At 42.3% G+C, this 26,199-nt stretch overlaps 1 protein-coding gene across 2 annotated transcripts; it reads right to left on the minus strand.

The window, feature by feature from the left end:
• Window positions 1–5,434: 5,434 nt before the first annotated feature.
• Window positions 5,435–26,199, minus strand: LOC132912247 (uncharacterized). 2 transcript variants are annotated; one of them, XM_060969519.1, is made up of 4 exons: window positions 25,759–26,199; window positions 14,347–14,476; window positions 11,784–11,882; window positions 5,435–6,660 (listed from the first exon to the last, which is right to left on the minus strand). In XM_060969519.1, exons 1-4 carry the CDS (start codon window positions 25,765–25,767, stop codon window positions 6,635–6,637), a joined length of 264 nt encoding a protein of 87 aa, XP_060825502.1. In that variant the 5' UTR covers window positions 25,768–26,199; the 3' UTR covers window positions 5,435–6,634. The 2 variants fall into 2 exon arrangements, with proteins under 2 accessions (XP_060825502.1, XP_060825501.1); XM_060969518.1 differs by lacking the exon at window positions 25,759–26,199 and adding an exon at window positions 25,313–25,573.

The raw sequence follows: 26,199 nt of genomic DNA on the forward strand, positions 1-26,199 counted from the left end.
GGCAATGCGACTCCTCCCAACGGTTCTGAGACTCTCTGGCAAATTTACCAAAGTGCTCCTTCGAGGATTTGCGGATCGATTCTTTCGTCTAACTTATGGAAACCGTATCTTAAAATTTTCACAGAGATCTTATAAAGAAATCGTAGTTTCGCCTGTTGAGCATAATTCAACGAGAAGAGAGAGATGCCACGTAAATACGACGTAAATCAGCATGCTACCTTTCACGAATAATCCCGATTATTCGTCCTCCGGCTCCCTTTTAAGTATTCCGCTTTACGAACATTCAATTAGGTTAGATTGCAAAGCGGATTCCGCGTCGTCGTCGTCGTCACCGTCGGCACGACGTTTTGACGTTCAATCATCCGAGTGCTTCTCTTATACTCTCGGCTTTGCACTCTGTATCCGGCAAGTGCCCATAAAATACTCTCGCTTTGAGTTTCACCATCGTTCGCTGTCGCGGATCAAAGTTTAATCGGTCGAATAATTAATACACCCATGGCTCTCGGTGCGAGTAATTGCTGAATTGAAAAAGTAGTAACACGATGACAGGAAGGAAGAACGAGCCACCGTATGTGCTGCATTACAGTCCAATGAAAATTGAACGATTTTACAAAACGTATTAAGGTCGGAAAATTTACTCCTGCAACGTTCCTTAAACATACATATACGAAATATGCAAAGTACGCTACTCGTTGTAATATTTAGTGGACGAAAGATATCTTTGGTATTTAAGTTGCATTTTTTCATTTATACTGGGAAAGATTTAAATCTGCTCGGCTATTGGTAATCTTGTGATTAGAGTAGTTCGATCTTTCTATTGAAGACGCGAGATCGAGCGAAGACCGCGGACCAGCGGGGACCGGAAGGGCGTCCCTTTCAAACGATCCCCGTCAGAATCTGCTCGAGAGCGGGCAATGAGAGAAGAAAAAACGAAAAAGAGGGCGAAAAGGCGGAAGGGAAGGTGAACCGAATCTCTATTTTCGCAGGCTCGCGCGGCTCGGCCTTTGAATAGACGCGATAAGGATCTTATAACCATGCAGAAGGGGGAGGGGGCTGGATTGATGGCGGGGTGTTGTGAAATATAAAGTAAACTACCTGACATTGTCGCGATACGAAGAGGCGCATCGCTGCTTGAATATTGATGCACTGGCTTCCGAAGGGAAGATGAAAGGGGCGGCACAGCCTTCGCTTCGGCTTTTTAATAATGAATTCGGCCCTTCTGCCTCGCGGATTTTCTCCCAACCGCTTCAACGTTTCCCCTTCCTTCCGTAGCCTTTGAACACGAGGGCGTAAAAAAGGATTGGTTACTCTTGCGATTCCAATGGAATCGATGGAGCATACTCGAACAGAGACTTTGGGTTTCGACGATCGAAGATTCGTCTACGTCGAATTTTCAGAATTCTCAGGGTATCTCGAAATTTATACTTTGCCATTTGTGAAATTGTGATTTATACGTACTATGCGTACGATGTATCGAATTCGTAGCTTGCACGAATCAACGAGGTAAAAAAAATGACGACAAGCACAGGGAGACGCCTAATGCTTTCCTAAAATGGAAGTAATCGCGTCAAGGGCTTAAAAAGCTGACCCTAGAACCGCGCTACGAACCCCAGAACCGACTGATAGGCTTCGTCGTTTCGCTAACGTGATTTCATGTCGTCGACCTGACGATACCTGCTAACTGACGGTCTTCCGAACTGGTGAGCGGACTTTACTTCGATTCAGACTAATCGTTTGCGCGAGAACTACCTGCGAGATCCAATTTCTCTAATTTTTAGACGCCAATGTAATTACACGAATATTCTATCGAACGGCGATCTGTTTGATAATATTTACTTGATACGATTCGTCTCGATCTCTTGCCGCCAAAAGCGTTTCACGAAGTTACATACTTTCGCCAGTTTATACTCGAAGCGGCACCTGTTAGCGAATACTACAGTGTTCCTCGAGATCGGTTGGATCGATACTGCACCTCGATGGTAAGAGAAAGGTAGGTGTCTCTCGGTTCTAGTCTCAGCTAATTCCATTCTCTACAGTATTTCAAATTATATAAGGTTGAGGCTAGCTTCCGGTCAGTATCTCGTATTACTCAGATTTTCAAGATCTAACCACCAGTTAACACGATTCTACTCTATATTTTATGCTATTGAACTTGAAACTCCTCGTTTCGGCTAATTCCATTTTACATTGTATCTCGCGTTACATTCAACTCCGTTCTACACTGTACTTCACGGTATCTAAGTTCTAAGCTTTTCATCTCATTTAACATTACTTTCACGTTACTTAACAATTAGATTGATCGATAAAAAAAAATCAATGGAACCGAATGGAATGGCTACGTTATTTCCAAATCGCCAGAGCCTGTTCTCACGATCTGCCTCGTCACACTTCGCTAATCTTCCGATCAATTACCTATTGTCTCTCAAACGATATTCTTTCGCAAATAATAATCCATCTGATTCTTAAAAAAACACAAAGTCATAACGCAGAAAATTCTATTTTTATCTGGAGGATAATGGAAAATCTGTAGGTTTCGCTGCAGAAAGAGAAACATTCGCAAAAGTCTGCCAAAAAATCGCGACAACATTGTCACAGAGGCATTCCATCGAAGTGGTACATCGATGATTTCCTTAGCCGCACTATATAAGCGGTGCGACGCTTTGCACGCTCTGCTAACTGTACGCGATATCGATTCGCCGAGCCACGTGCAACTTCGTTATGTAATAACAGGCAAGTTATTAATCAGTCAACGAGTTGGACGTGATAATCCGTGACCATTCCTCACGAGGGTGTCCCGAAAGTGGTCTCGTTCGCTGATATCTTAAAAGTGGTCGAACCAGCTTCTCCTTCCCCGACATACATATATATCTCGCAATATGAGCACATTTTTCCTTAGGAATCGCTACCAGGTCGGGAAGAAAGTTTCGCTTGTTTATTTTACAAGGAAACCAGTTTACCTAGGCAGGGAAGTATGGCGCAACAGCGTGAGTAGAATCTAGTTAATAGTCGGTTGAATAAATATTCATAATCTTTTACGCAATAGAATGTTTACTTTTTCTTTCCTTGACGCTAGATTTCCTTCTTACGGAGGCGTAAACGGCAAAACTAACGCAAAAACTAGAGTAGTATACCGTGAAAAGAACGATGTCTCTCGTTTTCACCTTACTAATGGCACACAAAGTGTTACTCGAACTCTTGCTATGTACTCTGTAGAAAACTTTTCTGCTTGTTCGTTCGCAGACGCTTTCAAATTCGTTCGAAACTTGGTCGATAGGATCTTGGCAAATACAATCGTATCTTATCGTAGTTCTAATGAAATTTCTAAATGTTTCGTACAGTACACTCGTAAAATGTTTTGATAAATGTGCAAAGAGCCATTGTACGTTGAATGTTAGTTGGAAATAACTTTATGCTCCCGTAGCTTTGCGAGGTAGATGTGACGGAGCAAGTCGGCCCAAACTCTAAACGTAATTTCGTGTGGCGAACCGCGGCGTGATGTCCCGAGAACCGGCGAATAATCCGATCATCGAAGTTTCAGCCGGGCCAAACAGCCGGTTTACAGTTTACTTATTCGCTGGGCTTCCGATAAATTCGTTTCATGGGAAACCAGCGAAATGCAGGCTGGCCACGATAATCGATAGGTTGTTTGCTCGACGGACTGGAAGCTCGCGATACCGATTGACGAACAGGGCAAAAGTAGTTCTTCGGTGACATAACGCGATGGCGATTCATGGAAAATCTAGGCCGCCTATGTTTCGCCTTCGAACAGCTCCAACAGCTCGTCGAATTATGCGGGTTTATAGTCGAGACACGAATCGCCGACTGTGATTGGGAATTGTTGCTTTCCCTCGTGGTCCGCGCACGTATCTTCTATTATTACCTTCTCTTTTCCTCCGTATCCTCGTGCTCGCCGCTACCTAACGCAATTGCTTTAATTCCATGTAATTGTATCGATTTTGCTTCCGGTTTACTATACACGTTTTCTTCCGTGCGATTGCCTTCGCATCGATCGTTACGTGCATGCTCATTGTGACGTAAGAATACGTAGAGAACGTTCAATGAAGAAATACAATCGTAAAAATCGTTACGGTAAAATCGAACAACAGAAACGGATATACACGGATAATAGACAAAAAAAAACTTGGGTAACCATGATTCGCGTACAATGTAAATTTCTTCTATACTTTCATCGATATAACGTTATACGCCGGTAGAAACTGCGATCTTTGTCGTCCAAGTTCCATCCAGTCGCTGTTAGTCGGTAAGTAGATAAGGACAGCGTTGGTCAGACAGGAAAATTCCGCGTGTTTCTCCGAGAGAGAGAAGACATTCGTAATTAAGACTGTGGCGTGTCTAGGCAAGTAAATTGGAACCACGGCAAATCTTAATGATCTAATGGACGCCTCGTTAATCATTCATGGGGGAAAAAGAAGGAAAAGGGGAGATTAACCGCGCTGACTCAGCCATTAGCTTCCTGGGAGGCGTGCAGAATGCCGTTGATTCTTCGTTCCCCGCGGGATGGAACGACGCATTAACGTTCTCCGCACGCTTTTGAATATCCTGCTAAGCCGTCTAATTCTTGACTAGATGCTCGCCTCGTCGACAAACTTGGATATACTCGTCGAGAATCAATCTTGTTTTACGATTTCATCGAGCGGGTGTCGTCGATGTTATCCGATCAATGATCGCTGTCACGGTTCTTTACGGCCGTTTCCAGACCATAAATTAAACAGGAAGCCACCGACATGTCGAAGCGCGAGCTTCTCTGCCGTTTTATATAAATTTTGCCGATTTCTTGAAATCTTTCGTATCACCGTTATAAGAGTCAATTACACGCATAGTATCGTGTTTATAGTGCACTCTTACGATCTCGCAACAAACTTTTCATCACGTCGGTATAAGAACACGCGCTGAAGCGGTACGAGATTGCACGATTTCGCGGTTTAATTTCCCATGCATGCTTCATCCATCGCTGCGCCGAGCTACGAAGGTAGTGGCCGCGTTGCGCGTAATTACGTTAACGAGACCGTCTTTGCGAATCGGACTCGATAATCAGAGGTAATTACTCCGTGGTAAAGGGATTCTCGTTGTACGTGTCTCGTTATCGTCAGATGCCGTTTCACCGCCAATCGACCGGGAACCGTGTTATGACGCGAATCTCGCAAGTGTCGATCGTTTTCTCAGCGTACTTCTTATTCTAACTTTTCTTAATGATTATACACGCTATATACAGATAAGTAGTACGTGCTTTCTATTCTACTGGGATAAGTAGTCGCTCTTAAAGTTAAGCTAATGCTAATGAGATTTCAACGTGTGTTTTATACAACGTATTATACATGAGATTGACATCGAAATTTTCTATGATAGGCGTTCGAATACTTTCGCGAACCACTGTATATTCTCATGATTGTGGCATAATATTTATCAGGATACGTTCTCGTTAACAACAAAATAAGTTTATTGGACCAAGAATTATGTACAGTTTTATGTACCTAAGATTATGCTTATCAACCGTGACTGGTGGTCGAACCAGATTGGCCTGTGATCGATGGACGGTATTCCGAGTCGACGGAACAATCCGCAATTTTCCCGCCCATGCATCGCGTGCCGCTTACGTGCCTCGCGCATTTCGATTTCAAGTGCAGCCTATGACTAAGCCGAGCTGCACGGCCGACAATCGGCCGATCGATCGAGATGTGACGTAATAAAGCGAGGCAGGCATGCGTGCACCGCGACAGCACGTTTGAGAAATCGCGTAGGCCAAATCCTGGAAACTACTCGATCGCGCTGTGTATCGTGTACTAAAATCGATACGAAACAGCGTTACAAGGAAGTTACGTATATTTACAACGCTAATTTCACGCGTCTTTTAAGGGGCTACTTTGCATGTGCTCGCAGAATGATTGATGTTTGCCTTCTCGATTTCTATCTGCTTTGTTTATGTACAGGAAATTGAGTAGGGGCTGCAATCTCGACGACGACGAACGGTAAATGTTTGAAGCGTAAACTGCGTTTCTACATTGATAAAGGTACGCGACTTTTAGCGAACGATTCTAGATATTATACTTTTGTTATATTAACAACCGGGGAATCTCCGTTACATATTAAGAAAGAGATTAAGGTAGATTTACTTTAAACGTAATTTCATCGAATTATTGTAATATTCCTATTCTATTAAATACTTTACTTTTATGTCACCCTTCTAGCATTCAATTCTGTTCCGACAATATATAAATTTGAGCGCAGTTAATACTCTTTGAGATTCTATCGTGAAGCAAAATTTTGGATTAAATAATTGAGATTCCACTGTTGCGAATCGCTACATCGACGCTATTTGTATAAAAAGTTAACGATACATTAGTTTAAGACGTGTACTTCTTTGTACAAATACTGCTAAGGATACTCCTGAGTGTCGTTAGAAATACGTTTAGAAACTCTCCAGGCAGCATAAAAATAATTAAAGCATACGATATAATACAAAATTGGACGCAATATTATTTGTTCCTAAATTATTCCTTGCCACGAATTCGTCAATTTCTTGAGAACTCCTTGTCATACCACTTCCTCGTTGATGATGACGCAGTAATCACGAATCTCGCGATATGTTTACCTGCATTACCTCCTTTATCCATCGTTAATAGTAAAAGTACCTGTAGAAAGCTGCAACAAAATATAAAAAATAATCTTACTCAGCTTCTGAAAATACCGAACCGCTACCAATCACCATAACCATACATCAAACTTTCAAACATACGTTTCTAAACCCCGTGAAATTTTCAAATTCACTTTCTCTCCTTTCATATTAAATTCACCATATCAAACCCGATCTATCCCGACAAAATTCTTCGCTTTCTCTTTTCTCAAATTTAACTCAACGCTCCAAATGTTCGTTCTACTTATTTGCAAACTCTCCTCCCATGAATTGACATTGAGACGATATTTCGTTGCTTTAAACGATGCACGCTACCAGTTACGAATAGCTGTCATAAGAAAAATCTCATCGTGTAGCAAAGGTGTTACGTTCTTGATTTTCTTTCAACAGTCGTTCGATCCTGGATATTCCTGCTCGGGGAAACAGGGTGCTGATCGTCGAGGCGGCAGAGTTCGAGATGCCGCGAGTTTCACGAAGGATCGCGCGGCTAACCGGCAGAGCCTCGTTTCCGCGAGTAATCGCTGGGACACCTGACCACCGGTAATGAGAAGTCAAGCCCGGGACCACTTCAAAGCTGCTAATTACAAGACCCTCGTCACCCAAGCCACCCTACCTCATCCACATCCGATATTCTCTCTCCCTTTGACTGTTAAGTGCTCGCTTTTCTGCCCGTTGGCTCCAGTACTGGGCCGACCGCGGCGCTGACAATAAAGTTAACCAAGAGGGAGACGGCAGTGGGATCCATTAGGCAGTCGAAGGGGCGCCATGCTACGCGTAAATTTAGGCCCCCTCAGAGTAGAACAGACTAGAGAAGAGTGCTCGTACCAAGCAAGGGTTGCTTGTCGACGATGCGGTCTTTTTCCGGTTCGCATTGATTGAATTTTGAAAAGATTTTAACTTCGCAGCGGTGCTTGATGCATTGCGTCTGGAGAATAGTAGAGAAATCGTAAAAGTCGTGTCTGTGGTTCAAGTTTAACGATCGATTCGAGTTACGGGGCAACACGTGCACCGAAGAGTCTCGTTTCCCTTTCTCTTACCGACACGACGACACCATCAATTCTCGATCATAGACGTTCAGAGGGCAGGGGCAAGTCGATCGAACTTTCACTGGCAGCCGGTCGTTCGCGAAACTATATCATTAACACCTAAATCGTGCTCGACTCAAGTAGCTCCCCGTGTCCCGGGAATTTGTCCCCGATTTCCACCCCGTAATTACGTCCCTTCCGCGCGAAAAGGCGGACCAGGCCGATATCGCGGCCCGTTAAAAGCTCGACGAGAGACGGTAGCATCGTTAGAACTTCGCGGAATAACGCGCAGACAACATCGGAATGGACGATCTCCATATTAACGACCCACCTTCGTCGCTAAGCATCAACGAAAACGAGGCCTGGCCTGGCTCTTTCGCGCGGCTGAATTAAATTATGCTTTGCCCTGTGCTAATCTCACTGCTAGTGAATCTTTCGAGTTATCTCGATGCCGCACGACGAATCTCCAGGCAATCACGGTTCGAAACTTTTAACACGTTTTCTCGACATTAAAGCGCCATGATCCTCGCCAGATTCGGAACAGACGTTTTGGCATCGTAGAGGATAATTTGATAGGTTTCGAAAAAAGTTCTAATCTTGGAAATCAACCACTTTCTTCGTGATAATCTCACGTAGACGCGGACAGAATTCGTGGTCTGTTGGATGAAATCGAAAGTCTATCGGTACAACAGGTGTCTGAAACCTTGAATGTACAAAATCAATTACCCTGCGGTATTAAATAAATAGGAGAATGAAACCAAAGCTGAAAGCGTCTAAACGGACGGCACGAACTCGTTGAACGTTCTAGTACTAACTGCGTATTGCTGTCTGAGATAAGATCGGTAATTAAATTCTGGAGTTCCATTAGAGAGAAGTACGAGTATATTTTATATATCTGCAATTACGTAAGGTAGTTTACACTACCACACTTTTCAATAAACTTTCATTAACCGAGTAAATATTTGCAATTATATTGCAGGCAAAGGTGCGCATAGTTCTTTAAGTGGTCCGTTCGGTAATTCGATTAACTGTTATTGCTCATAATGACAGCGTATGAAAGTCGCGCAACGATTCGTGAAACTGTTTGCGCACCGATCGAACCTGTCTCGCGAGTAGACCGCACGCTCGTAAAATTGCACCCATTACACATTCATAACGGATTAAATAACAACTCGTTACGATTACTCGAAATCGTATTACCAGTCTCGTTAAATGAACGAATTAAATGTCAGTTCCGTTCGCAGCGTTGAGTCACGATAAAGAAACCGGCGAAAGCCTAGCAACGAAACGAGTAATTGCGCCTGTTAACGATTATAAAATTCAAAACTGCCCTCGTTACGCGACTGGTTAGCACTTTCAGGGTTGCGTTCGACCATTGAGAAATGCAAATCGATTTTCTATTCCGAAGAACGATGCGATTCTCTCATATAATCGAAAGATATTCTAAATTGGCTTTTTTTTTTTAACAACCCGAGTCATACGATTTCCATTGTTACAGGAGAAACTTTCTGATCTTTGAAATCCGCGAAGAACGTTTCGATTTTACCGTTAAATTCATCGACACGGTTGTTAAATTTACAAATGCGCGAAAATATTCTACGATCTATCGCATGAAAGAGAAACCGTAATGTATCAATTCTTGATGAAAATACGACAGCCACCAAAGAAAGCTACGTTTGAAACTTTGTAGCCGTCGTAGTGTTAAGAAAAGAAAGCCTAAAACCGCGAACTTGACCGTGAAACGACGAATCGGGAAGTCGAGGAACATTGATCCGAGTGGAGGTACAATTTCCAGCATGACGCTAAAAGCGACGACCTTGTCGTTGACCCGGCTGACCTCGTAACACCTGTTACGCCTCGCGAAGTACCTCAGCCGAGGTTACGCGTAAACGAGTTTAAGTCACGAGGCCAACGAAACCACTTTCACTGACTCCCCGTCACGCTGTTCTTTAAGCGAATCCCAAGGCCTGACTCCTCTTCGAGGAAACCGGTATTCCCTTCCTCTTCCTCTCTCTCTCTCTCGCTCTTTCTCTTGTTCTCTGCCCAACGACGAAGATCGCCAATGGCGGGCACGGCACGATTTCGATAATGAAGGACGAGAGAAGATTTTTATTCGTTCGCGTAACTTCTGCCGGGAGAATCAACCGGAGAAACAGAGAGAGTGAGAGGGGGGAGGGGGAATCCCGGCGACGTAATCCCGGAAGAGGAAGCCCTCGGTGCTTCCATTTGCGCGTGGATTACTCCGTGATGTGATTTATGCGAGAACCGAATCGGTATTTTCTGCGAAAATATCGCCGTCAGCCTCAGGGATTTTAGGGGTGGCTTGTTTGTTTCGAAGGTTCCACTCATAAGGAGGAAGATCTTTTTCCTTTTTCTTAAGAGGGTGCAAAACCCTGACAAGTTCGAAATACCGAGTTTTTATATTTATTAATTCTGTTTAAATTGCAAGTGCGTAGAATATTTTGTCAACGCGGCCTATTAAATAAACTAACAATCGATCTTCCGAATATAGCGAATAACTTTCTCGTTTTGTAACACTTTTCCTTTAAAACGATCAAAAGTGAAACAAAATGTTACATGAATATTATCTGAAAAAAATCTGGATTTATCATTCCGTAATTATCAGACCGTAACGTACGTTCGTCCCGTTCTCTCAGTTCGTATAGCAAATACAAAAACGGAACACGGATTTACGTTACAACCTAATACTTACCTAAAACAATTCCCAAACTCTATCTATCTTCAGATTCTAAAATTAATTCTAGACTAAGCTTACCTGTACGTCACCATTCTACGTGTCAACTTCTATGTTTTATTTACAAAATGTTAGTAGAATTTCGTACGTTAAGACGAACTTTCAAATTGGACAAGTGTCGGGTGTACTAATTAGCACCAACTAGCACAAACAATATCTATTGTATTAGTAATATATGACTGCATGAGAAACTCGTGGGTTAATACAGGAAGAAGAGTCTTGTGTTTCCATATTTACAAGTTTCGTGCGACTCGAGAAATTTGCATAATATTGGAATTGATGCTTCGAAGGTTACATGTTCGCTTATATATTCCGATCTTCCGTGTTTTAACGCAGTGTTTGGCATTTGAGAAAGGTCAAGGAAGAGGTACGTCGACCTTTGAGTAGTTCACGATCACGAACGAGATGGAACGCCTTTCACGGAAGCGGCCAAGGATTGCAAACGTATCCTCTATATGTTGAATTGAGAATATTCAGTGTACTCAATGATATTCGGTGTAACTTTTGAGCTCTTCGACATCACGTAGGTTATTTAAAAGTGACGAAGTAGAGTAGGTAAGTCTTGTTACGGAGATTACTAGATTGCGGATGTTTGTGCACTTATCAAAAATTTAACCCTGCTACATTCTTTCTGCCATTTTCAATTCATTTTTATCTGTCCAATGCTATATGACAAGTTTGAACAAAATATAAGAAAATTCTTCTTTTAATATTACGTCGAACGTTCTTAAAACGTTACAAACTTTTTTCGTTCGCCAAAGTAAGCGCAAGTGTGAAATATAAAAATTCGACGATCGCAGCAGGAATAAGTAAGAACCGAGAAAACAGTACTCCGTCAAAGTTCAATTTCTTTAGTGACGCTCGAAAGAAACGTGAACTAGAATAAACAACCGCAGTCTAGAGATTACAGTATTGTTACCGTAATGAACGTGAGTCGTTTAATGAACAGCACGATGAAACGATTCCAATGAGTTGACACAGTCGGCACGTGTCAATGAACACAAGTATCTTCGTGTGTCCCATCAGTCACACCCTAATTACACGATGTAATCGATCATTCATACTCAATGAAAGAGATCTTCATGCAGCATGAGGACGTGTTGAAGTAAACGAAGGAAAAGGCTGGGTTATCCGACGTGTGTGACAACAAATAAATAGTGTTTTATTCACAAGTTAGGTGCACAAGGACGGCGACAAGTGCTCGGGGTTAGTTTCACCCCCAAAAGTTACTGCTCGCCGCGGGGTGTCTTTGGTGAAGGTCTGAATTTTAAGAGCAGACTCGTTGCCATTCTCTGCTTCTGCGTCACGAAAGCGGTTTCATTTTCCCTTCAGAATCCAATCGACGATTTACCTTGGTTGGGTGGCACGAATCCGTATCCGCTCGCACCTACTATCACTCCGCTTGTGTCCGCGCTATTTGGCGGGGGACCCGGAGGGAACAGCACTGGACCTGAACGAAAAATCATCCTCGTTAAAAATTTCGAAAGTAGTTGCAAACTCTCGATTATTTAACCCTGATCCGGTTTTCGAACGTGTTCTGTCTCAAACTCGCGTTAGTTTCTATCGTGAAAGAAATTTCCAACGTTTTAAGAAAGTCATTGCCACGTAATTGCAACAAGAAATCGCGCATTAATTCTTTTATATTTTCCTCAAATCGAAGACATTTTCCAACGATAGAAAAATACGATACGATCGGAAATTATTCAAAGAACGTAACACCGTTAAGAGGAAAGTCGACACCAAGTTGTTACACTACAGTGGTAAACTATAACTTCTCCAAGAACTATCCGATCCACTAACGTATCTCACCTCCAACGCAGTGTCAATTTCTACAGCTTTTCAATTATTCTCGACTGATTAATCTACCTCTTGCACGCTTCACATTATGCAAAACTAACTACTGCGCGAAGCCTGAAGCCGTCACTCGTCAAACTGTACGTTCGATCATTTCGACGCACGCCGTTTCCATGCCCATCGGCCCGAGTCCACAGGAATTTCAACGAGACACGATTAGTTTCAACTCCATTCCCACGAATGCAACGATTATGAAAAATCATAAACGCGCTTTAAGTGAGCTCGTTAGATGCCTGTCAAACCGCGACTCGCGATTATTCAAGCTACCAGTCAACGAAATTACACAGCTGTCTATTTTCAATGAAATTTTCAAAGTATCAATCGCTGAGTTTGGTGAAATTTTTGAAATATTTTCTGAAAGATATTTGAACTATATATTTTTCATCCGTAATCGTCTACATGTAGGTTTCTATTTCACATTTAAAACTCTTAAGATGACTGTCGAGATTCACAGTTAGGAATTAGAAGAACTGCAAATTCAATTATAAAATACAGAAATGGCTGTATTTATTGAGAATAAACAAGTCGAAAACTACTTAAGGAATGGTTTCGAGATTAAGAAATTCTTTGCGTAATCTGTGATCCGGCCTTCACGGCTTCTGTAACTCTTTCTCTTGTATCGCTATGATATTTCGCTTCTTTGATTATGTTTGGTCTAGTTTAAATAGATTGTTCGATCACGATCAGAAGCAGAAATATGAATCACGTTTCACAATGTTCATGTACAATAATTCTCCGCGACCTTTTTGATAAATGATGGCGTCACTGGAATTTAAATTATAGCATACAGTAAGACAATCAGCTATGGAAGATCGTCAATATGATTCTGTATATTGTCATTTATAAACTTCGTTATTATCTCGGTAACAAGCTATCAAGGAAATCCAGTGGAAATCTGCCTGAATGGGGAAGTAATTTGCGTGAATGATTATTAATCGATGCCAATACGAGATAATGGTTCTGTTAATGTACAGCGTGGAAATAGCGTGCAACAAACTCTGCGATGCTTATCGCGCCGCGAGAAACTGTTACGAAATTGCGACGTTCAGTGGCAAACACCTGATCGATTGTTCCGGTTAATTAAGAGAGGCTAACGAACTGTTCAAAGCTTCTATCTATGTTTCGCTAATGAGCCGAGCTCTTTACGCAGTCGGCTTACTTTTTCTCGTGATCTAGTTAGTTCCAGTTTTCATGCACAATAACGTAGAGCTGTGTTTGAGGAATTCTGGAAGGAAGAAAAAATTGTTATCTAATACTCGGTCGCTATAAAACGACCAGTTTCAATACGATTCAGCACACTGTTAGCAATACTTTGGCGAGACTGAACTTGGCACCCATTCCGTGCGTAAACGCGCCGCGTTCCATTCGATCGCAAGGATCGCGTATCCTGGTTACGCGTTCATCGGCTCACACACACATGGCGTAGGCAAATGTCACAGCTGCGACGTTGATCTTAGAATACGAATAGGCGACAAGAGGCCTCATTATCGCGACGAATGACGCTCTATCCGTCAATCGTAAATTGCAAGATTTCAAGCTGATGGACGCGCGATACCATAAAGTTTCTAAAATTGATTGACCAAGTTTAAAATAACACGATGATTCACGACAGCTTGTAGAAATCGATCGAGAAACTGACTGGAACATATACGACCACTTTCCTTTTACCTGAAACGAATTATTCTAATCACGAGCCATTGCTAGTTTAACTGAACGTCCATAAACCTGAACTGGTAAACGCAACGCGCTCGATATCGATCAGACTATTGCGATTAGTTCCCTCTTCCGCTATTGATCGTAATTTCTGTGCTTGCTTTCGAACCTTCGGAATGCAAAGATAATCTCGTTTAGTAGCAGCGTCACGCTTCGCCGGGAACATGGACAGCGGACATGGAATTAACCGCGAGTTCACAAATCGATGCTTCGTGGCGAAAATTATGATCGACAGGGTTCGAGTTGAAATTGGAATCAAGACCCGCGTCGAATTGATCGAATTGATCGAAAGGCGATTTATCGAGAACACGAGAAGGGTTCCGAGGATAAATAATTAACATACTTACCTCTGTTCGATCGTGGATCTCGCATTACCGCTGATTGCCTCAGGTAAGGCCCGAATCCTGCGAACAGCTGACTGTAGTCCTGGGACGAAGCCACTGCCAGGCTCATTAAAACCAAGGTCACCAGAATTGTCTGAAATAAACAGATTGATTCGATACGTGCTTCATTTTTTATTTGAATTTTTTCACTGCCAATAGATCAACGCGTATGTATCTCTGTTCTTAGCTATCCTTTTTGTGCTTATAAAACGTTCGACAAACTAACTAACGTATCCAGCATCGCGAACAAATTATTACATACTCGAATCTGCTTTCACCGTTTCTCAATCTTCGTGCAAAAAGTTGAAAGTCTCGTGAAAAAAAATACGCCATAAATAAAAATGGAAATTCTCGCAATCAGTTTTAATCGAGTCTCTAGAGGCGATTGCGACGATACGACGAGAATATCGGCTCTAAGCTGGTTTCAGTCTCGCAAGCTGCGTCGCCGTTAACGTCGCGGATTCTACTATACAACGGAGAACGGTCAACGAGACTCGAAAGTTTCGTTAAACGATCTGAAAACGCGCCTAACCGCAGAACGGTAACCTCGTTCGGATGATTTACGATCGAGAAAAGTCTTATATGGAGTTGAAACCGCATGATAATTTTTACGAGCTTTAACAATGCAGCAGAATTTATGGGACAATAGCCGCGGAATAAAATCACCACCCTGACAGATTGTATACAGGTTGCCTATTCAACGTTTCCATCCGATCTAAAGTCACCCGACTTCCTTAACATTCGCCATTAAACGATAAGGTACGACTAAAGTGTTACTTGATAAATTAACTGCGATAACTTATGGGCAATGTTGAGGGTAAATCGCAATACGGTGGCACATTACCGCGAACCGTTCCATTCGACTCTGATGAATTGCAATGATTTCATTTTTAATTGATTTGTTTGCCTCGTAGATAACTATTTCTGTTACGTGCTCGTAGGTATTTATGGCATTTAGAGTGGAAAGGATTCCAGAAATAGATTGTGTTCGAGATTTATGGAACATCGTAAATTTAGACTCCTATCCCAATTAAGGTATTATTCTAACGTGGAATTTGCAAAGAATCGATTTCTGTTGGCACTTTATGAAAGTGTAGGTTATCGAAACGATTAAAACGACGTTCTAGACTACAGTACTCCTTTAAAAAACAGCAGCAATGGCACTTCCGTTTCCATCGACTATGTAACACAAGTGAGATGTTAATTACTCTTTCGACAGAACGTTTCAATCTCGCAACAGGTTCCTGCTTCTCGATCGTGGTCCCCGCAAAAAGCCATAAATATTCCCAAGGTGTTATCACTTAACGAGGAGTCGTGTGCCCGAAAGAAGTCTTAAAAAGGAAATACACGGTGTCGCGAAAGTGACGTAAACTCTCTGTGAATCGGCGATTCGGAAACAGAAGAAACACCTTCTCTCTTGAAAACAAACGCGGAGAAAGGTGTTTTGTATCATCTGACAAATTACGATACTCTCGCTTTTCATCGAGTCTTATGTAAAATCTGACGAAATTATTACGCGACTTTACGGTTCGCTCGACGAGGATTCCATCGACGTTACGGACATGGGAACGTCGATTAATGCTATGGAACAATTGCGCACTCGATCATGACTGATTATTTAAAGTTTAAATGAACGTGAGCACGCTCCTTCTTCCATCGGCTTTCTGTATCGAAAGCAAGGTGAGCAGCGTGACACGTCATTGCCTCGCGATTTCTTTCTTAACGTCTAGCACAATGTCAAGGCGATTAATTGTTGCTCCGTTATGAGAACTCCGGTCTACGATACATCACAGTAAATAGTTTCCAACTGAGAATTCCCGATGTATTAGACTGGTGAGAAAATAACTTTGGTGTTTGATCGTAGTAAGAAAAGCCTCGAGTGGCTCGTATTATATTTTGCATTATCATTTTCCCACTAATCCGATACTTCGAATCCTAAAACCAGCGATTGCAAAAGGTCGCTTAGATGGAATCGCTCGATCCAACGTAATCTGGTGAGACGTTACGTTGATTTACCAACGAGATACTCTATGACGAGGATAGTGTTACGCCACGCTGGGTTTTCTTGTCACAACTTTCAACGGGGTTGATTGAAACGAGAAAAGAGAAAGACAGTTTAATGATATAGTCTCGCAAGCTGCCAGAAGTCGAGTTGATTGGCATCGGCTCTAATTAGCCACAGCTGTCTGCATGAATAAATCCGCCATAATTACGCTGCCGAAACCGAACGGTGAGAAAAATGCGACGAGTCGTTTCTCAAATACCGATACTATCTCCGGTTTCCTGCAAGCCCATCTCTTTCTGTCAAAAAGTGAAAAAATCCCGTTTTAAAACGAGAAATCATACAAAATGCTTCGTACGTCGATGAAGGTGTACAAATCTCAAGGCGTATAAAGATCGTTATGTACGTTCGTTCGGAAGAACGAGAGGAATAGGAAAGCAAGGTCGAGGTAACACGGCGAACGCGAATACCTACGCGTATCTAATTATCGAGTGGCTACTACAGAATGTTTCGGAATATGATTTTATTCAAACGTAACTCCTTGGAAGTGCAATTAAACGACGAGGAATACAGAACGCCTACGTACTTTAAGCCTGCTACGATCCTCGAACTTTTATATTTGAATCTCACTCTTGTTTCAACGAACAAATGATCTTGTGATATGTTAAGACGGATTGCAGTGTAAGATGGAAACAGAAATTCATGACTCAAGAGATTTTCCTGGTTCTCTTTGAACTAAGATACTTTTGCGTAATCTAACTTTTGCGACTCTTAGACAGACGAGTTTGTTCTTAAGGCGAGAGAAACGACATTGAAGAGGCACCTTAAACATGGAAGAGAGCGATTTTAAAGGAATTCTGTTGGAAAAGTCACGCGCGTTCTGTCGTAGGTACAGAGGCACGAGGTCGCCCACAAACCACGGCACACATGTTCGTACACCGTGACGATAGATCACGCCGCTGTGATATCTAAGGCAACGCGCGTCGGTGATCACGAGAACTGCACGTAGCGCACGGTGGCTACTCGAACGAGCGCGAGCCGATGCAATTTATGCTTTGCATTCGTTGCGAAATAATCGTAAACATATTGCATATTTGTCAGGGTGAAGCGGCGCACGAAATGCAGAGAAAAGCCGGGAATCGGAGGTAATCGGAAAACGTGCGTCGAGTTTTCCACGCGTGAATTAATCAACATTCGCGTCGCTGAACGTAAAAGCGGCCTAAATCGAAGACTTAATTTTGCGCTGCATCTATTTACAGTACGATAGTCTGAAATCGTTTTCGCAAAAAGGAAATTTAGCCGTAGAATTGAGTTAGTTGTTCCGTCGTTAAACGGAAAATATATCACTCATGGGTGATAGTACTAGCCTTTCAGGGACTCTACAAATATTTTCGTGGGTGTAATTCACCTAATCTTGTAATTAGTTTGACATTTTTTACACGCAATTTGAAAGTTTGTGAAATACTAGTGCTTTACTACCCAACGTACCAATCTACACTTTACACGAGTTCTCCCCAACCGTTGAAGCAATAGATTTATCAACCTGCGACTATTTCCAGGAAGAATAACAGTTTCCTTTCTCCTCGATGATCAATAAAAGACCAGGTCGACCCGTTTCATTATTTTCTCTCTAATTCGCCCGCGGTCTGCGAGTTTTGCTCGTTCTCCGGTATCTCACACCTTACGACATCCTTCGTACACAGCGCGATTCATCACAAAACGTCGAACTCGATTTGTTCTCGTATTGCCTGATCGATAAGCATCGATGTAGATCTAATTGAGCGTATCATTAAATCCATGTAATGGTTACTTTCCCTGATATCTACCATTTTTGTACGATGTTACGTGTCGGATCGAACGATTTTGACCGACAAAATAGCTGTATTTTATCCAAATTGACCAGACCAGAGGTGTATTTACGATAGATTTTATGGTCCATTTTTCAGAAAGTTCCTTAATTTATTCCGTAACATTATCTACCAAGAAATTTCACTATCGTTCGATCGCAATCGATATCGAATAGAACACGAGGCGAAAGGGAGGATGCTTCGAGTGAAATTCAGTCTCTTGTCAAAACAATGATCTCTCGATTGTCACAAACACAAACAGACCGCGTCTCGAGTTTCTCCGTGCGCCAAGTGAGCATACGAGATGTATCTCGAGTGCATAGCGTTTTGGATCCATTAGCAGAGATCGCGTAGCGAAACGCTTAAAGCGTACGCTCGAGTGTTCCGTCGAGTGCTTCCGCGTTTAATATTCAGAGAAACGATTTGTTCCTCTACAGTCGCTTTTTTCCAACGTTTACATCATTAATGACGATGCTATTCGGTCGCATCTGTGGAAGCCGGATGCGTTCGTTGCATAACGCGGAGAAACACGCGTCTACGAACGAAAGTACATGGAGTTTTCCGACGTTTCGCCAATGGAGAACGCTCTTCTCAGGCAATTACTCGTTTCAGCTCGTTTGGTAGACGGTTTTAATACAGAGGATCGTTGGAATTATCGTTTCGGGAAATATTCACGCAAAATTGACTCGTTACACGTTAGGTAAATTAGGCGTGTCGCGGAATTGTCTGGTATTTCTGGCATTAGCGAGGCTCTTCTAGATAACAGCAATAAAATTTCTCTTCCTTGTCTCTTCCTCGTCTTTTCACTTTTTTAATCTCTTGCGTTACGAAGACGATTCAAGGTATCACGTTAAAATATCCCTAAGAACTAAATATTTGTTCGAATCTTATGATATTAGTTGCAAGTAACAACATCTCCGATGTTAGTTAGAAGTATCATTTCTGTGCACTTCCATGTGTACATTTATGCTTCGATGATCTTGTTCTCGTAAGTTGTTCTTAACTATATCTATAGGTTGGAAATCTAATTTTATATGTCACCATAAAGTAAACCGAGGTTTGTACGCTCGTAATAAAGCACGGGAGTCAAACGGTTAATTTACACGAGTATTTTTGTCACCGTAGAGTGGAATGCACCTATCTTACATGTACACACGACTGCACTCGAGATAGCTATTGTTACAACACGCCCACATCGTGTTCGTGCAAAATATTATCTTTCCGCTTTTACTTTTCTGTCATGTGCTACTCGTATATTAGTACTACCGTACACCCGTCGTTTTCTCGTAAAACTATTTTTTCTCTCCGCGTTAGTGCCTCCAGACAATTAGAAAATTGAAGCGAGCAACGGTAATTACACGATGCAGAGAAATTTCCCTGCAAGCGTTTCTTAATTGGCAATGAAGACAAAGCTTCTATTGTATCGCATATTTAGAAAGGATTTTGAAAGGCTATGTTACACATTTTATAATTTTCCGATAGAAAATTGAATCCTTCGCAAGATTTGCGGAAGGAAAAATTGCAACAAACTAAGCCGATGAGTTAAGAGTTTTTGCTAATAGCCTGTGCAACACAATGAAATTCAATTAATACGAACCGAAGTGTACAGATTTGTGCAAACGGGTTATGTTTCTGCGAGTTTTCGGTTCGCGTGTTGCAAACGCCTTAGGCGCTTAATTTCGACATCGGCGACGATACGATGCACACCCGGGAACGCAATGCGTTCATTGCAATGTAGCTACTACCGCTTACGCAACGTCCATTCGCCTAAAATTCATCGTTCGACATTCTTCAATGGCATCGAAATCTCCATCGTTGTAATTTTGATAGAAAATTCCTTTTAGCTTATATGCTGATCTTACACAAACCGGCTATGAAAGATACTTGTACCGTTAGTCGTAATATCAGATGTTTCCAATCGTGTGAAAGTACTACTAAATGAAATTTAATATACTCAGTGCTGATTATTCGGTATGTATTGCGCTGTAATAAGAACAATGGTATATACATACTTCTTGCAGTCAGTGTAAATTGCTTCTAGGAACGCTATTGGTAATACACGCGACCGGTTTATTACAATAGAAAATTCATCAGCCTGGTTTTGTGAAGCGAAAAGACGAAAGAAATAGGAAACATCGTGTCGACTCGTGGAACGTGAACCGGGAGTCCTTTCAGAAAGGTGGCGACGGTGCAATTGTGAAACGTGTAGCGCGATAATCGAGGTCGACTGTTCAGAAAATTCGACGGAATGCGTTCTCTGAGAGCGAAACGACGCCACCGCGTGCACCGGAACGAGGAGAAACCTTCTATCGGCGTTACGGAATTCGTTGTTGTTCGTGGCCAACGAAGAAGAGAGAACAACGGAGAGTAACATAAATTTGATTCGTGTACCCGGGGAAAACTGTATAATGCACGTGTTACGATTTCAGAGAGTATCAGAAAAATATACATGCGCTGCAAGAGAAAGGACTATTGCGATGTTTCGAAGCATTGTTCGACGCGCAAAAATCTTGGCAGAAATCTGCAGATCGCCTCTCGATAACACGGAATAATTATTTCGAGGATCAGATTTAAGATGATATTCTTGACCTCGAACGATATTCTCGCAGATTCACGGTAAATTATTTATTCGTTGCTCGTGCAACTGTTGCAACGTGTATTTCTAACGGAACAAAGAATAGGTAACAGAAACGTTCCCTCGATGGCCAATGGTAGTAACTTGTGTCGCCATTAATAAGACTTTAAAATGTTTTATTTAACGCGTTACAACATGGACATAGGAGCTATATATAGCATATGCGCTAAACGTTCAAATACTTTCGTGTGCCGATATTACGACAGTGGCATCGTTCTGATTCAGAGGCTCTTATAGAATTGTGCGATCGAGTGAAAGCGAGCATCCCCGATTGCGTTTTCATCCTCCGTGTGTCGCTCGTGCAATCCTCGTGTTGGACTTCGTCCTTGGCGGTGGGCCAATTATTGCGCGAAATGAGGGCCAAAGCTGTTGGACAACGAACGTCTTCGTAATTAGAAAGTGGAACGACCGTCTCGTCCTACCTATCGAATTTCTATCTCTGTGCTCTCAAATCCTCCGATAGTTGGTCGATATAGACTAAAGACAACGTCATTTCAGTTAATAGGATAAGGCTAGGCAATTTGCTTTGTAATTTGCTAAATTGTATTAAACACCAACAGTCTCGTATACGCAACAATTTTGGTAATTCTGGGCAAAATTCAAAGTTAAATGTTAAGACGTTGAAGCTTAGGTGACTTAGCCGAGTGAGAGACTCGAGTAGCTTAGTTACTCAAATATCTTACTATATATTCCAACGTGCACTTTCCCTTTCATATCGATGTTATCTTATCGTGACCGTTCTATTGTAGGGCAGTCTAGCATCCGGCAAACATCTATTTACCTTCGTCACGTATAGAAGAACGCGAGAAGATTTTCTGGCTACTGGCAATTTCGATCCTCGTTCAGACTTCGGTTACATGATAATATTACGTCAGTAGCAATGGAGGCAGCGCGCGAAAAGGGTGAACTAGTTCGCGGAGAATAAGAAAAGGAGGGATACTTCCGACTGCGTACGCGGTTACGGTTCGACAGTTACCGGTGAAAAGCACGAAGGAACGTTTCTCCATCGGTTCCGCACCTTTCCAAGGCGGGAAAATCGCCACCATTCACCGGGAGGGTTTTTAAAAAATAAAAGGCCACCAGCGAAATGATCGCTCTTCTCTCCTTTCCAATCCGTTCCCCGGACCACTTTCGCCCTGCAGGAAATATATATAACGAGCTAAATGTTCCTGACTTGAAAGCTATTTATTCTTCCTGTGCAACTAATTATCAAATTATTGAAAAATTAAGTATCGGAAAAGTTTCACGTTTTCAGTCATCCATGCAGGAAGTAGCGTTTTGCTTGTATTTTGTTATAGATATTATGAAAGAAGCGTAGAAACCAGGAATCGATTTTATGAAATCGAAAGATATGTGTGATAAAGTTCCTGAATGTAATCTAAGAATTTAGTATCTATAAAAGTTATTTATTCTTCCGATATAATTAAATATCAAATGCTCGAGAAACTAAAGATCAAGGAGGTTTTATATTTTTTAATCGTTTGCACAGAAATAGCGTTTTTCTTTTTTGTATTTTGCCACGGATACTATACAAAAAGCGTACAAAATCGGGAAACAATCCTACCCACGATATCGAAAGCTATGTACACAATTCCTGAATCGAATTTAGTGATTTACAAGCGTCCACGATCGCAGTTACCGCTTGGCGACGAGGAAAAACAAAAGACTAATACAATAAAACGATGAAATCGGCCTTTCAGCCGTATGACTAATCGACCACGATATACCGAGCGCGATTTATTTCGACCCATGAATCGTTTACGTGCAATCGATGGATTCCGTTCTTTTTTTTCTTTTTTTTTTTTTTCAATATTAATGGCCGTCGATTTATTTGTTGCTGTTTTTAAACGATATTGGAAATCAGAAAAATTGGAGAAATGGTATCGTTTGGAACGAAAAAGGATTTCAAAACTCTTTCCGTCAAAGAGGCTGCTCGGAAATAGCACATTCGTGCAACCTGTTTCACATTAATCTCGTAGGTCGACGTGACCAATATTTCTTCTCGCGGCTCGAAAATGATTTATAGAGCTTTTTCGTCACACCTCGTAACGACACGACGTAACGTTGATTTTCCAACGTTTCCACTTCCTCGAGCAACCAATTCGCGCATAAGTAATATTCCTTGATAATATAAAAATATTATCACGATCGAATATCAAGAAATAAGAACCATGTCCCCGAGGAACGCAAACCGCGGAATGTATATGTAAAAACATTTTCTATCGCAACACGCCTAAAATCAATTTAAGATACCATAATTGTACGAATCGTTTCTTGTTCACGCACTAGATCCCCCGAAATTGATCGAAAATATCTCCGTATCCGACTAGCTGCGTTACTCTCACCAGCTACTTTCGACATACGTACATTAAAAAAAAAAGAAATATATACTCTGAGAAAACCTTTTGCATTCGTTGCAATTCTTATACGATTCTCGAGTCGAGCACTCGTGGAAACGTCAATGTCGCTGTCGATTACTCGACGCTTAGATTAGAAAGCGAGAACGCACACCTATGACCGGTGTTAAGAGGGTAACCGATCCACCGCGATCAGGGAAACTGATTTCGAATCGTTACCGCGTTCTCCAACGAGTTCAAACTCCAGCTGTACTCCGATACGAAATTAGTTGAAATATAGCTGGAGATTAGTTAATGCCGTCGAGAACCTCCCATTTTCACGTTGCTAAACGTAATATACGTTCACTAATGCGTTTTGCATAACCAGTACTTCTCGTCTTAGGGCAATTAACGTGTAATAGGTCCTTTGGAAATCAGAGTCTCGTGATAGCGAGATATTTATACGAAATCGAAAACATCTAGAGAGTCAAGTGTCGCGATAATTTCTTGTTAGTTGTTCGCCAAGTAAGGATTAATATCCCCACCAATGATTTCGCAAGTTGCTATCTAATTCCGATCGCGTGACTAGGATCAGTAACCGTTTTCATTTTAGACGAGGGTTAATGACGTTTTTCGTGCGTGACTGCATTGGACAGAGCTCTTATGCAAAAAGTGCATAAAAGAGAAATTAAGCGATGTCGTTTATTTTACAATGCTTGTTTGGATTTTCGAGCGCACCTAAGCGATTTCCGCGGTTGAAACGAATTACTCTTATTGTTCTGGTTCGATCTTAAATGTTTTCTCTTAGTCCCCTCGATCGGTACTATTCCTTACGTTACGCAACGATCGACGAAATCTAAGACTTTGACCGTAAATTATAATTTCAGAACGATTATCAGAATTTCTATCAAATTTCTATCAAATATCTTTCGGATGGTAACCGTACGATTGGATCGATCGAATGTGAATCGTACTTCTGACACACAGACTGGTGATTCGTTACGCAATGACAGAGCAATCCGGCAAGAAGCAGACGTTAGTTGAGGCAAACGTTACATCAGCCCGGGGCAAGGACGTGGACCTGTCTCGCCGACGGCTACGATCTCGTGAATGAACCCAAGTCGGGTTTACGGATTTCCTTTACTCGCGTCTCCATGTTCGTTCAACTTCTTTCTACTCGCTCTTGTCTCGACCAATAAAGCGTCTATTCGGTTCCAAACTGGGAGGCGTTAATTAACCAAGCGTAATCCACTCGTGCGAGACGGATAATTACTTTCTCTTCGAAGAGGAGAGCGACGAAAGCGACGATAACGCGGCGAAGAAGAACATGCGCAAAGTATCCGGTGCGCTAGAGATGCATGAACGAATCCTTTGAACAAATGTACAACCTACTTTCACGATATGTAACTCCAATGGGTTCATCCAAGGCAACGAGGGCTCGCGACTGCAATAAATTCTTTACAACTACTATAAATCATTATAAATGTCATAAAAGTGATTCAGCTGACCTCAATTAGGATGTGCTGTTAATACTACCGCGATTTCTTCTACATGTTCTAATTATATGGAGGCGATAAATGAGCATGCTGATAATCAGGTTTACGAGGATTCTAAGCAGTAGTTCGCGAGACGAGTCGCGATTCCAGAAAAAGAGGATGTAGAAAGTTGGGCCACAATAAGCGAACCTCGTGGTGTGCATGTTAACACGCGGTTACGACGAAGGCGATCAGGGTGTCTTCTCGCTCTCTCGGCTTTCTAATAACCGATCTTATCTTATCACGAGCTAGATATTCCAGGCGATAGTTGACCTATTTGAATTTTAAATTGATGCTTCGACGCAGAAATGCGATTTCCACACGGTCAATGATTTCAAATCACTAAACAACCGTAGAAAGTTTGTACGTGAAAGGTTCGCCAAGATGCTGAGCCACTTCTGGTCAGACAATATTTACGAAAAGTTTGAAAACGCCGCGCAAAAAGCATATCAGTGCCGTACAGGCGAGATCGATGGCCTACGAAAATTCTATTTTAACATAAACCGATCGATATTCCACGATAAAATTCATAGTATTACTGAAAGAAGAGTCTGATCGTAAATATCTGTTCTCACTTGCAACACCGTCATCCTGCGTGAACCTCTCGTCGATCCTCGATCCGTCCGACTACCGTGTTCGATGGTACTCAGCCAAACACCTCATTTCCCCAGGAACCGGATAGAGGACTGAATCACGTTCGCGTTTACCAATCAAACGAGTCATGTGCCAAACTGGACACAATCGCGAAAGCTTTTCTGTCCGATCGCGAGAGTAACAATGATCGATCGAACGAACGAGCACAGGGAGCGCGAGTTAGTTCACTATAAAAGCGCGCGATCTAGTCCCGCGAAAGTCTCTCCCACCGGTACTACCGCCCCCTCCAATTAATCGCGGCACACGGGCCAACTCCGAGGAAAACTTCCCTTTCCCGTTGCCACGAATCTCTTCCGTGCGCGTGTACGCTGTACACGATTCTATTCCACTCCTTAAGCTTACGCTCACGAGCACGAATATTACTTACGATCCTCATGGTTCTTCGATTTCGTTCACGATCCTTCGATTTTGTGCGGAAGAATAAGATCTGCTCGGAGCTGTCACGTGGCGACTGGGTAGTCGCGAAGTGGACTACACGCTGGACGAGCCAGAAAGCAACTGTAGTCTCAAGCTTGCGTTGACTCGTCGATTCTACAGGCACGCTGATATTCACCAGCTTCCACTGCAGGGCACGTTCGTTGCTCGATGGCTGGAAGAGAGCAGTACGCTTGTTCCAGAGCCTTCCTACCTTGTTGGAAGCTCGATAAAGCTAGACTCGCGGGCCTGAGCAGAGGAAACGGTGCCGATAAAAGGTGGATCGTAGGTGTATACCGCGCGCTTGCCGTACCGGGAACGTTTGACACGAAGTGGGGGCTGTTCCTGGGACTTATATGTCGCCGCTGGAGGCCACCGTGCCTCTTTAATCCCT

Source organism: Bombus pascuorum, chromosome 11, assembly GCF_905332965.1.
Source record: "Bombus pascuorum chromosome 11, iyBomPasc1.1, whole genome shotgun sequence".
NCBI classification, from domain to species: Eukaryota; Metazoa; Arthropoda; class Insecta; order Hymenoptera; family Apidae; genus Bombus; species Bombus pascuorum.

Excerpts from the sequence above, each read along its gene's own strand:
- LOC132912247 (XM_060969518.1), bottom strand. Across the intron at positions 11,883-14,346 it reads AGATCCACGATCGAACAGAG|GTCCAGTGCTGTTCCCTCCG; the intron begins GTAAGTATGTTA and ends TTTTTCGTTCAG. Across the intron at positions 6,661-11,783 it reads ATTCGTGCCACCCAACCAAG|CTTTCTACAGGTACTTTTAC; the intron begins GTAAATCGTCGA and ends ATTTTGTTGCAG.